Here is a 14387-nt window from a genome sequence, read left to right as displayed (position 1 = left end):
CTCTCTCTCTCTCTCTCTCTCTCTCTCTCTCTCTCTCTGTCTCTCTGTCTCTCTGTCTCTCTCTATTTATTGCTGCACGTTTCCCTCTTGTCCTACCTTGTTTCCCCCCATGCCCCCCACTCTAGTGACTCATTCACTCTTGCATAGTTTATGTTCCTCTATTCCCTCTCTCCATTAAGTGCACTCTCATCCTCCCTCTATGACACTTAGGTGACTCTTATTCCCACGAGAAACACGCCTGGCAGTTCAGGATAAAAACGGTGCAGACAAAACCCAACACAATATGCAAAACTAAACAGCACACAGTAGCAGAGAACCCAGGGCAGGAGTGGTGGCCTCGGGTTAGAGAGGCTCGTCCCCTCCCTCCCTGTGTCCGTTACTCTCATATCCTCCCTCTGTGGCACATGCCTTCTAGTTCTACTCTAACCCGCACGGACTGAAACGTATAACGTATATCATGCCAGTTAGGGTACCCTGTGTATACTGCACCTGTGCATACTGTTTACTTTACTTACTCAATAGTATATATTCAGATTATAAGTGTTTTATTGCCCATATATTTATTGTAACATATAATATAACTGATAGGGCATACATACCCTCATCGCATACATACCCTCATCTGCACCTTTGATTACACTGTTTACTTTATCATTATTCTTATATTCAGTTAATTATATTATTTATGGTAATTGTATTGCCTATATTTATTTATACTAGGGGTGCACCGATATATCGGTCGGGTATCGGTATCGGCCGATAAGTGCCTTGTTGACTGCTATCGGCCTATCGGCCGATAAGCTCAAATGTGCCGATAGCAGTCGCCGATAAATAACCATCAATTTTTGTAGCGTCAAAAGGCAAAAAAAAAAAGTTCACTCGCGACCTACCTGCACAACGCCCGCCGTCCCCCACACACAAGCTACTGCATCAAAGTTACTTTATGATTAACAAGGCATTCGTTTTGTGGCATTAACGTTATATAGTTAGTGTTACACGGACAATAACATCAGCATATTATTATTACCCATAGCAGCAAGGCATTACTCCGAGTCCGTTCATTAGCTACCGGGAGATGCAAGACTAACGTTACTGGTGAAAATGTGATTTGCGTTGGAATACTCCTTTGCCAACTTGCTATACTTTGCTTGCAGGTCTGCAGCCATTATTGCTGGATTATGAATAGCCCAAACTTTAGCCAAGGTAACGTTATGGCTAAACCTTTAAGTAAACAAGGCATTACTCCGTTAGTCCGTTCATAGCTGAGTTCCATTCCGTTGCTCATTCCGTACCAAACTACCCATTCTGCAATCTGTTAATAAAGTTTTCAACCAGACAAATGTATAGAAAGGCTTTGTTTTATTATAACATTTGTTGCAGTAAAATCATTATGTCTCATTTGGTCATGCTGTGGAGCGCTGGTCGGCGGGCCGGGCAGCTAACGTATTCGCTCTCGCAAACAGAACAATGGCGGCATGCCCGAAAGTAGAAAATGAATAAACGCTTGCCGATTGGTGGTAAGGACAGCAGGAGGTGGGTGCTAGCGGTGTGGTGTAATTGGCCGAATTGACTGTCAATCAAAATGGTTCCATTGCATTGGTTGAAAGCTCTGGTTGAGAGAATAGTATCCCGCTGCAGGCCGCCAGAATGGTTCCATTGCATTGGTTGAAAGTAGGGATGCACGATAATTATCGGGCCGATATCAGCAATTATGACGTCATCCCGATAAACCCGATAACGTTATTAATAGCTCCGATAATATAATATATTTTTTGTTAAAAGAAAATGCTGTGTGGGTGAATTGGAATGAAGTGCGTTTGTTTTGACTGTAGGCTCATCCCGTTTTGCCAGTACTGTGGTACGACTGACAGCGTGTGGTTTAAGAACAGGGCGTTTTACACAAATCGAGCGCTCCTTTCTTGGCTGTGACGTAGGCACGTAAGTTTCTGAATCAGCGCGAACGTTAAAAACAAAGATGGCCGCGTCGGTACTCGGAATTTCAGAGGAAAAAGATCGCTTGCTATTTGTAATAAATGCAATGGAGAAGTTCCACAAGGAGGGAAAAGGGCAACAACTTGTAATACATCCAGCCTGACGGGTCACCTGCGGCATCACCACCGCTACGATGGTGTGTTATTGTGTTAACTTAGAAGCCTACGACGACGCGAGGAGCTAAGCAAAGCTAGCCCCTTCCATGGCTGTGATGCAACCCTCGGTTGAACGCAGTCACTTATTGCTCCATAGTAGCCAGGTTAATTTGCACCACCAAGGACTGCTTAAAAGCTAGCGGCTTGAGCCCTTGGGTCATTTCTGTCAAACTTCTTTAATTTAGCAAACGACTCGTCAATAGCTGGCTTTGGATTCACAGCAGCTTCTAGCTTCTAGCTTCTAGGTTCTAGCTTCTAGCTTGTTGCAGGTGACTTGTTGTGGTGGTGATGTGTCCACTCAAAGCCTTTTTTTCAAGGCTCCGCTTTGAAAAAAGAAGAACAAAAAGCTTTGAGCGTCTTAGGTTGGATGTATTATAAGTTGTTGACGGATTGTGAATTTTCATTTGGAAAAATAAATATGGTCACTTTATCAGCCAATACTGTTGTCTTGGCTTTTGTTTCTGTTGTCTGGTTAGGTCACATTTAAGTTGGTGTTAAGTTATTGTCCTGGGAAGTCTTTTTATGTATTATTATTGTATTGTGATATGTTTTGTTTCATGTTGAAAAAAAAAATTGATAAAAAAATAATATATACATTAAGAAAAAAGATTATAATACAATAAATATCGGTTATCGATATCGGTTATCGGCCTGAGGAGCATAAAGTTATCGATATCGGTATCGGTGTCAAAAAATCAATATCGTGCATCCCTAGTTGAAAGCTCTGGTTGAGAAAATAGTATCCCTCTGCAGGCCGCCAGACGATACTGGGAGAGAGATAGTGATACCATAAACATATTTCTTGATGTTTCCTTTTTTTAAGTAAGTAAAGAGGCCTACAAATACAAACATACACATACAAATATACAGTAGTTTCATTAAAAAAAAATTAAAAATAAAAAATACTTATATACAAATATACAAATATCGGTATCGGCCGATAGTGTTAGTTGAACAATCGGTATCGGTGGCCAATTTTCATATCGGTGCATCCCTAATTTATACTATTACTTTTACCCTACTATTCTACTATTCTACTTTCTACTATTACCCTGCCCATACATGTACCTTCCCTTACCGTCTTCTCCAGATTTCCTCTCTGTGCGTTCAGTAGTAACCTACCCAGCTGCAAGCTTAGCACAAATTAATGGGAGCAGATACGGAACACTAACCTACAGTAGCTTAAAAACTCTGGGAGCAAAAGGATACACCACTGGCAATCAACAACACAAATACTTCAGACTATTTCCTACTTACAGATGATGTTGTTGATCCATAGAGTCCTTTCGCTCTTTTCTGTTCTTCATACTGGATACCTGGATAACTTGATCTATGTGGCTATGCTCCAGTCTGTACAAGCCCTGCAACAAACGCTGAAACCTACTCCACAGCGCTGTGCCATTATGGCAAAAATCATAATCACTATTTTGATTGATATAGAAATCACGATCGTTAATCACGATTCATCACTGTATTTGTTGTGAAGGGCCAGATTAAACTGATAATCTACCTTTATTGTTTGATATACTTTGTATATTATTTATATATATACACGGAATATCCCTTTACCTGCGTTCAAACCAGAGTAATATTCGCTCTCCTTATTGGACAGCGCCCCTAGGCGCCAGCGCGCAGGCCCCCAACGGCAGGTTCAAAGACAAGTTCAGGCATGTCAGGACATGCCCGGAGACAGCGTATTGATACCAGACAAAGACTGCAGTTTGGGACTAGATATTCACTTAAGTATATATACGGCGCAGGTGCGCAGAGTAGTTGTTCATCAAGTTCATCCCGAGTCAACGTGCAGTGAAGTGAGCAACCTTGCGTCTAACAGAGCGTTGAGAACCACGTGCGAATAGAATAGTAAAGTGTCAGAGTTTAATGCAGTAACGTCGAGTTCGACCTAATCTAATGTGAAGTAAATAGTTGTTAATTTATTGTATATCGTGCGGCCACAGTTCGTTCGTGTGTAGCATTACCCAGCGGTTCGTCGTGTCTTTAGCTAGTGTACTTAGCCAGGGTGTGTGGCCTAAATACGTCGCCCACACCCGAGGAGTCCTAGGCGGAGAACCGTTGGACATGTACGCAGGAGAATCGGCGTCGGCGATTGCAGAACCATTACTGGTTGGATTATATTGATTTGGAACGTGTTACCCGGAGAAGAGCATCGTTGATTTCCACTATCGTTTGGGATTCAACCTCGTGAGGATTACAACTCGGGCTGGCCTCGTGGACGGAGGCTGGCTAACTGTCATCAATGCTATCGAGCATTTGGATTACAATTATTGCTTTGCTGCTGATCAAGGGAGTTACAAGGACCGACTCCTGTACCTGGAGTCTCTTTATTCCTCATTGAATCAGACTGAGTACCCGAACATTCCTCTACCCTCCAGGCCTTACACCCCCGGAGGGAACCCATTGTCTCCAGGCGGTACCAGTGTTGCCCTATATAGTTGCTACTATACGACAGGTGGTGTCAACTTAGACCCATCGTAGGATTCCTGCTATTCTTAGTGACTCATGCTATTGACTGACTTTACGCATATTCTTCGCCATACAAGCGCGACCCTAATTCTCATTCTGTAACCTAATGTTGCATAATAATAATAAATTACCCTCAAATACTATTTCTTTGTCAATGCCGTGTTCTTGTGGGTGTTCACCATCTATATTTGATGTACTGTCTGGCCAGTAATTAAAGTACATAACTAGCAGTGGTTTAATCTATCACAATCTTTAATACAGTCAGGGTTTTGTAACCCCTCAGTTACAGTATTGATTTGAGATCATATGACGACTGAATTAGTTTTACCTTTCTTCTCGACAAAAGGCTGCCTTTCTGTCGTCTTCTACAAGTTACCAAAGACGTTTCAAAATAACTCGGGTGGAGTCCACCGCTGTGAAGGAAGGGTGCACTGCATTTACAACACAAGAACAATTTTATGAGCGCAGCATGTGGCATGATCAATAATTGTATCATTTTATCTCGATTATCTTGTCTTCATAATTGTGGGAAGCCAAAATCTATTTAGATTTTGATTATGAATCGCCCAGCTCTACAGCATTTATCGCAGGCCTTGTACAGACTGGATCATGGCCCCATAGTCTTTGTGTTTGTTTTGTGTCTAACTAGCCAGATATGCGGGTGTCTCAGTATGAAGACCACCATGGACTGTGCTATCGATCATTAGCACACATCATTGGTAAGTAGCAAATAAGGCTGGGGGGTTCAAAATTGTGAACTTACCCTTTAACAACCCTGATGATGACTGGGGTGAAGGAGTTCCTGTATGTATTTTTCATGGCCATAGAGGGACTGAACCATTGACGAGTTAAGGGGGGGAGCACATTACGAGCGGATGGTCTTTGCTTTATGGAGCACCTGAATGAACTGAAGGAACATGTCATATTAAGCTGTGCTGCCACTATCTGACTACAATCCTTCACAGAAAACCAGTCTGAAATTTAAATCAGTATCCATCCATGTGCCTCTAAAACCTCTGCTTATGTTAAAACCCTCTGCCGCTGTAGCCTCCTTCATGCCTCTCCCCTCTGACATAGTTTCTCTGTCCTTGTCTGCCCCCTATGGTCTGAGACACAACCATGCTGCTGAGCCAGACACACAGTAATGCTAAATGGGTGCATTCATATAACAGCTTGTATCCACAGCGCTTTACAACTTGTGCCTCACATTCACTCACACATTCACACACCGATGACAGAGGCAACCAGACACACACTGCAACCAGACACACACTGCAACCAGACACACACTGCAACCAGACACACACTGCAACCAGACACACACTGCAACCAGACACACACTGCAAGAAGGACACACACTACAACCAGACACACACTGCAAGAAGGACACACACTGCAAGAAGGACACACACTACAACCAGACACACACTGCAAGAAGGACACACACTGCAACCAGACACTCATTACAACCAGACACACACTGCAACCAGACACACACTACAACCAGACACACACTGCAAGAAGGACACACACTGCAACCAGACACACACTACAACCAGACACACACTGCAAGAAGGACACACACTGCAACCAGACACTCATTACAACCAGACACACACTGCAACCAGACACACACTACAACCAGACACACACTGCAAGAAGGACACACACTGCAACCAGACACACACTACAACCAGACACACACTGCAACCAGACACTCATTACAACCAGACACACACTGCAACCAGACACACACTGCAACCAGACACACACTACAACCAGACACACACTGCAACCAGACACTCATTACAACCAGACACACACTGCAACCAGACACACGCTGCAAGAAGGACACACACTGCAACCAGACACTCATTACAACCAGACACACACTGCAACCAGACACACACTGCAAGAAGGACACACACTGCAACCAGACACACACTGCAAGAAGGACACACACTGCAACCAGACACTCATTACAACCAGACACACACTGCAATCAGACACTGCAACCAGACACACACTACAACCAGATACACACACACTGCAACCAGACACACACTGCAAGAAGGACACACACTGCAACCAGACACACACTGCAACCAGACACTGCAACCAGACACACACTGCAACCAGACACACACTACAACCAGACACACACTACAACCAGACACACACTACAACCAGACACACACTACAACCAGACACACACTGCAACCAGACACACACTACAACCAGACACACACTACAACCACACACACTGCAACCAGACACACACTGCAACCAGACACACACTACAACCAACACACACTGCAACCAGACACACACTGCAACCAGATACACACTGCAATCAGACACACACTACAACCAGACACACACTGCAACCAGACACACACTGCAACCAGACACACACTACAACCAACACACACTGCAACCAGACACACACTGCAACCAGACACACATTACAACCACACACACTGCAACCAGACACACACTGCAACCAGACACACATTACAACCACACACACTGCAACCAGACACACACTGCAACCAGACACACACTACAACCAGACACACACTACAACCAGATACACACTGCAACCAGACACACACTGCAACCAGACACACACTGCAACCAGACACACACTACAACCAGACACACACTGCAACCAGACACACACTACAACCAGACACACACTACAACCAGACACACACACACTGCAACCAGACACACACTGCAACCAGACACACACTACAACCAGACACACACTACAACCAGACACACACTGCAACCAGACACACACTGCAACCAGACACACACACACTGCAACCAGACACACACTACAACCAGACACACACTGCAACCAGACACACACACTACAACCAGACACACACACACTGCAACCAGACACACACTGCAACCAGACACACACTACAACCAGACACACACTACAACCACACACACTGCAACCAGACACACACTGCAACCAGACACACATTACAACCAACACACACTGCAACCAGACACACACTGCAACCAGACACACACTGCAACCAGACACACACACACTGCAACCAGACACACACTACAACCAGACACACACTACAACCACACACACTGCAACCAGACACACACTACAACCAGACACACACTACAACCACACACACTACAACCAGACACACACTGCAACCAGACACACACTACAACCAGACACACACTACAACCAGATACACACTGCAACCAGACACACACTGCAACCAGACACACACTGCAACCAGACACACACACACACACACACACACACACACACACACACACACACACACACACACACACACACACACACACACACACACACACACACACACACACACACACACACACACACACACACACACACACACACACACACACACACACACACACAGTCCTTACCTGTACACTGTTCAGCACCATCCCAGCCATCACCATGCCCATGCCAGCCAGCAGGTATGGGAACACCACCTGTACAGATGCACACTAAGTTAATATAATAGATGCATCTTTACAAAACCACTGTCAACAATATTATGTTGTTCAATATAGTTTTTTGTATGCAATCCAATAAATAAACAATACAAAAGAAATATTACAAAAAGCAATTAAGAATGTGTGATTGGATAAGAATACACCATTTTGAATGAAGGCCACACCTGTACTGACATGTACTACAGCCTTACATTATCGGAATACCTACTGTATTTCACACCCATACTATGAAATAAGTAATTCCATATGAATTGTTGGGGGAAACGTAGGCTATTACCTTACTAATATTACCATACTGCTTACTGTGCAGCCGGGACATTTCCCCCAAACACAACCAACCAACTGCCCATGCACAGACCTACCATCCTACCAACCAACTAACCAACCAACCGACCAATCACTCATGCACCCACCTACACACCCACCATCCAACCAACCAACTGCCAACCCAAGGTTTAAATCCAAACAATTGCTAAATTGCTAAATCCTCCACCATTGTTGTGTAACCTGTTGTTTCGTCTACAGCAGGGGTGGGCAACTTTGTATATGGTGAGGGCCACAAAATGTCCACAATAAATCTGGGGGGCCGCATTGTTTATTGGCAGTCCCGCCAGTAGTACCCCATCACTCAAATAGCCCATAATAGTCACAGATGTGATAAATAAGGTATATAAACAATTATAATTTGTTGTAACTTTGTTTTTATTCCATTTCAAATGCATTTAGTAATGCAATTTCAACTTTATGAATTTATAAACAGCTGAATTTAAAAGTATTGCTGTGTAACCCCAAATATATACAAAAATGATCAATTATAATTAAGCCTTCTAATAAAATAAATGTATGAACTTAAAGCCCACTGCTCAACAAACACAAAGCAGCATTCCTGCTGCATTTCACTACAACAGTAAATCAAAAGTGCAATAATAAATGATTTTGTTAAATGTATAAACTTTTATCCTGCTACTAAACAAAACGTTATAACACTGAAATGCATGTTATGGATATGAAGCACCCAGGAATGTTTTGTTTAGTAGCAGGATAAAAGTTTATACATTTAACAAAATAATTTATTATTGCACTTTTGATTTACTGTTGTAGTGAAATGCAGCAGGAATGCTTGTTTGTGTTATAGTGTTATCTGAACACTACAAAAGTAAACAAGTAAAGTGCAAGTAAAGTAAAGTGCAATACTACATGCCTCCCATTGACCCTTTATCAAACTGGCATGACATTCACCCTCGCCCCACAGTGGGTCAATAATGGTTATAATAATAATAATAATAATAATAATAATAATAATAATAATAATAATAATAATAATAATAATAATAATAATAATAATAATAATAATAATAATAATAATGGTCCCCTCTCTACACCTCTTCATCATCTCCTCCCCCCCCCCCTGTCTTTAATGAGACACTTGTTGTCTCTCTTGTTGGCGCACAATAGCAGGAATGTCAACTTCAATGTTTGTGCATGCGATCTGCATCAGATGAAATAATGTTTCATCTGACAGCCTGTTTCTCTCCTTTGACTTGATGTGCTTCATGTTTGAGAAATTGCTCTCACATATGTATGTGCTCCCAAACATACTGGCCATAGAGAGGGCAAAGTCCCTGAGGAGTGGGAAGCGGGGCTCAGGTAGCAGTTTCCAAAACGAAATTCCCCTCTCATTTCTCTTTGCTTGAAAAAAAGGATCTGACTGTAGCTCGCACAGTTCAAGCTGCAGTTTAAGGTGCGAAGTGATATCCGTGAGGAAGGCCATGTCACAGAGAAACGCTGTATCTCTGAGTTTAGTGCAGTATGCGCTTGTGTCGCTCGTCAGTTGCTCATCCAAGAATGTGGGGATTTCTTTATGCAGCGCAAAAAACCTCTCCAAGCACTTCCCACGGCTCAGCCATTGGATTTCTGTGTGTAGCTCAGTGTCCATCTCTTCCAAAAAGGAGACAAACTTTCAATGGTTTAGTAACCTGTTGCCTCCACAAATTAGATTGGTAACCTTGGTAACCAAATCCATAACATGGCTGTAGTCAAGCTTCTTGGCACAGAGAGCCTCCTATATCGGATACAAAAATAAAAAAAAAACGATTTAACGACTCTCGCATATAATTTGACTACACTCGACTCGCATTGGTCATTATTAGTGACCCACAATAGATGGAAATTATGTTAGCGAACTTACCTGATGTATAATGCAGTGCAGCATTGGACACTCAACGCCACTCTGCCTTAGAAGCCTGGCGAATCCTGTGCGTTTTCCTTTCATTGCGGGTGCTCCATCGGTAACAACAGCCGACAGTTTATCAAAACCCCTATATTGCTGCGGCACTTTCAACAGTGTTGAATATGTCTACACTAGGGCTGACCCCTATTAGTCAAATAGTCGACTAATCGATCGAAAGGAGCCATAGTCGACTGCCAACTCTTCTTAGTCGAAAAAAAAGAAAAAAAAAAACGTTTTTTTTTTTATTTTATTTTTTTATTTTATTTTTTTATATATTGGCCTGGGGCCGCATGGAACGTCGGTGAGGGCCGCATGCGGCCCGCGGGCCGCCAGTTGCCCCTCCCTGGTCTACAGCCTTCTGTCTCCCCTTCACGTCAAGTTAAATCTACTGTACTCCACTGTACTGCAACTCTGCTGCAACAGCTCTGCTATGGAGAAGTATAGATAGTATTTTACAAATTCGTTTTTTTATTTGATGAATGTGGGCACTATGTGAAAAATGTATAAATGGGTGGATGCCTGAACACAGAGTAACACTGGTCCCAATGACAAGCCTACTGCGCACACACCCATCCACCCACCAACCCACCCAGATAACATGGTAATTCTCCTCTCAAACACCTAATAACATAATGATATTTAGGGTAGGCTACATCACACAGTCCAACCAACCCAGAGAACATGGTAATTCTCCTCTCAAACACCTAATAACTAAGGCTGTCAATCGATTAAAATATTTAATCTGATTAATCGCATGATTGTCCATAGTTAACTCACGATTAATCGCAAATTAATCACATATCTTTTATCTGTTCTAAATCTACCTTAAACGGATCTTTTTCAAATTGTAATACTCTTATCAACACGAGAGTCAACAAATGCTTGCTTTATGCAGCCATTTAACACAAAAGGATGACCCTCATGCATTGCAAATTTGCATCAAATTCAAAACAGAGTGATGCACAAAATAACTTAAAAGAAAATAATAATTTAAAACAATGAATAAAGTGTACATGAAATAATAGGGGGAAAGAAAACGTTAGGAACTTGTTACATTCACCCACACAAGGGCTGAGGACTCCCCCCCCCCCCCCCCCCCCCTCTCTCTCTCTCTCTCACACTCTCCCAGCTCTCTTTCTCTCTTGCCCCTTCCTCATCTCTCTCACCCCCCCCCCTCTCTCTCTCTCTCTCTATCTCTCTCTCTCTCTCTCTCTCTCTCTCTCTCTCTCTCTCTCTCTCTCTCTCTCTCTCTCTCTCTCTCTCTCTCTCTCTCTCTCTCTCTCTCTCTCTCTCTCTCTCACACACACACACACACACACACACTTTGAGTCAGAAAATGAGAGTATCAATTAGGGCTGCAACTAATGACTATTTTGGTAGTCGACTAATCTGTCGATTATTTTTTCGATTAGTCGACTAATCGAAAAACCAATTATATTAAAAAAAATTAAAAAACATATATATTTTTTTATATATATATATATATATATATATATATATATATATATATCTCTTTTTTTTTTTTTTTTTTGCACTACCTATCTTTGTGAAAGTGGCTTCTCAGCTCTGGTCCAGCTGAAGACAGAGCAGAGGAACAGATTGGACATTGAGCATGACCTCAGAGTTGCTTTGAGACTCTTGTCAAGACCAAACAACATCCCCAGTTATCCCATTAGTTCCCCCAAACTTACTGTCGGTCTGTTATGTTAAGCTAAGAAGTCTTCAGCTGGCTGGACCAGAGCTGAGAAGCCACTTTCACAAAGATAGGTAGTGCAAAAAAAAAAAAAAAAAAAATATATATATATATATATATATATATATATATATAATCATTTTTATTTTTATTTTTTTAATGGCTAATCGACGCAACAATTTCTTGTCGACGATTTTTTATAATCGACGTCGTCGATTATGTCGACTAATCGTTGCAGCCCTAGTATCAATAATACACCTGAGTGAAGTCTAATAATAATTCATTCATTATTCATTCATTCATTAAATAATTGTTTATTATTTATTTTTTAAGCGTTAATCGTGCGTTAAAAAAAATATAGTGGCGTTAAAAGAATTGTGCGTTAACGCATTAATATCGTGTTAACTTTGACAGCCTTACTAATAACATAATGATATTTAGGGTACATCACACAGTCCTAGTATCACTGACCTGTAGGCATATGGCTATGGAGGACTCCCCCTCTGCCACATCCTCTGGGAGCTTGGGCCTCACAGTCTCCACTAGCCCCTTAGCAGGAGCAGGGGGCTGGAGCACCGGGGGCAGCAGCAGATCATCCTGCCCGTCTAAGGTGGCTTCAAGCCGGGGGCTCCCACCCTGATCCTTCCCCTTGTTCTTCGACTTCTTGCCCTTTTTCCTCTGACGGGGTTGCTGGTCTTCGCCTGGCATGGTTGTTGGTGGTGGTGGTGGTTGTGGGTTAATCTGTGAGGAGATGGGAGGAGATGATCAATCAGACAGTTAAGAAGTCAGTCATACTGGTTTATACTGGAGGTGCTGATACCACTTTGTTCTGATATGGTACAATTACAAGTATGAGTACTCTGTTTTCTCACCGATACAGAGTACAAATAACTTTTTGCTTGATATTGGTAATTTTTTTGTTAGATTATAAAAGTTTGAATGTAATATATTATGTATAAAGGTATATGTTCCCTAAGGGGATTAGTAAGTATCTATACATTTTGTAACATTATTTCATTATCGTCAAATATCATTATACTACTACGTTCCTATCTGTAGAGTAGAATCAGATACTGGCTACAGTTATAAACTAAAGAGTGGTTTGTTTTGATGATCCATTAAAGGCTCAATCAGGGATGTAGTTGGGGGAAAATGGTAGGCCCACCAGAAAAAAATAAGAAATAGGAATAGAGATATGTTTTATTTATCTATATGATTTGATACAAGGACTAACAATATAGGCAACAAGTAAATATATATATTTTAAATATATAATATCTCTCACCCACGCAAGACATGTTTTACAAAGCATTAAATATCTTTGGAACCGTTTGCGACAAAGCTTCGCTTTAATTGTATTTGCTGTATTTGGTAGCTGTAAAATGTGTGTTTACACTGGTAATGTTTGTAAAATAGGTGTTTACACAGGTAATGTTTGTAAAATGTGTGTTTCCACTGGTAATGTTTGTAAACACTGGAGTGAAACTGACCTAGAATCTGATTTACAAGAAAGTCTACAGATCAAACTATTGGAGAATTGATGTTAATATGCCCAATATTGGCATGGTAAAACTATGGTTTGAATTAAGTAAGAAGAGAGGTGATGTTGCTGCAACTGGCAATGATGCCTTTTAATTAATTCATGCAATAATTCATTCATTATTCATTCAGGCAGTGAGTCAGTCAATGTCAAACAATGAGATCCCTGCCATACATTTTTTTTCCATATTTGATTCCAGTTGCAGATAGTAAAATTCACAAGCCAAAAACCAAACTGACTTTTATAATAGAAAATAGCCTGTTACTGATGGATGGTTTGGAATCTACCAATTTAACAATCTCACCCGAAATATAACATTACAACGTTGCCTTGTTGCTGGTGTTAATCCCACACCTAACGTCAAATGACACCCATGCATCAATAGATCATTTCTGACAATGTCCACAAATTAATATATAGCATGAGGTCAAACGGTCCCAAAACACAAAGCTATTCTATCATTTCTTTGTCAATTCTAGGATAGTTGTAATGTAAAGAAAAGGTAAAAAAAAAACGCTGGCCGACCATTCACTATATAACTGGTCCATACAGAATGTCACTAAGAATATACATATTTAATTATTTATATATTCATATTTACCGTATATATATATATCCATATATGAATATATCTGCATATAATCCCTTCTATACCTACTTATACACCTGCATATATGCCATAAACATATGTTATACTGTGTGTGTGTGGTGTGTGTGTGTGTGTGTGTGTGTGTGTGTGTGTGTGTGTGTGTGTGTGTGTGT

The 14387-nt window shown here is 41.5% G+C and overlaps 1 protein-coding gene across 1 annotated transcript in view; it reads right to left on the bottom strand.

Moving 5' to 3' along the window:
- LOC311243509 (solute carrier family 41 member 1-like) overlaps window positions 1–12793 on the bottom strand; it is a gene marked incomplete at its 5' end in the record, with an annotated part of 63536 nt that extends 50743 nt beyond the window's left edge. Inside the window, 2 exon segments of the mRNA XM_084332750.1 lie at window positions 8070–8138; window positions 12557–12793. Coding sequence (XP_084188876.1) covers window positions 8070–8138; window positions 12557–12793 — 306 coding nt within the window.
- Window positions 12794–14387: the final 1594 nt, after the last annotated feature.

Source organism: Notolepis coatsorum (genome assembly GCF_963971535.1).
Source record: "Notolepis coatsorum genome assembly, chromosome: 17".
Classification (NCBI taxonomy): Eukaryota; Metazoa; Chordata; class Actinopteri; order Aulopiformes; family Paralepididae; genus Notolepis; species Notolepis coatsorum.
The sequence above is the reverse complement of the archived record's forward strand: the minus strand, read 5'-3'. Positions and strand labels throughout refer to the sequence as shown.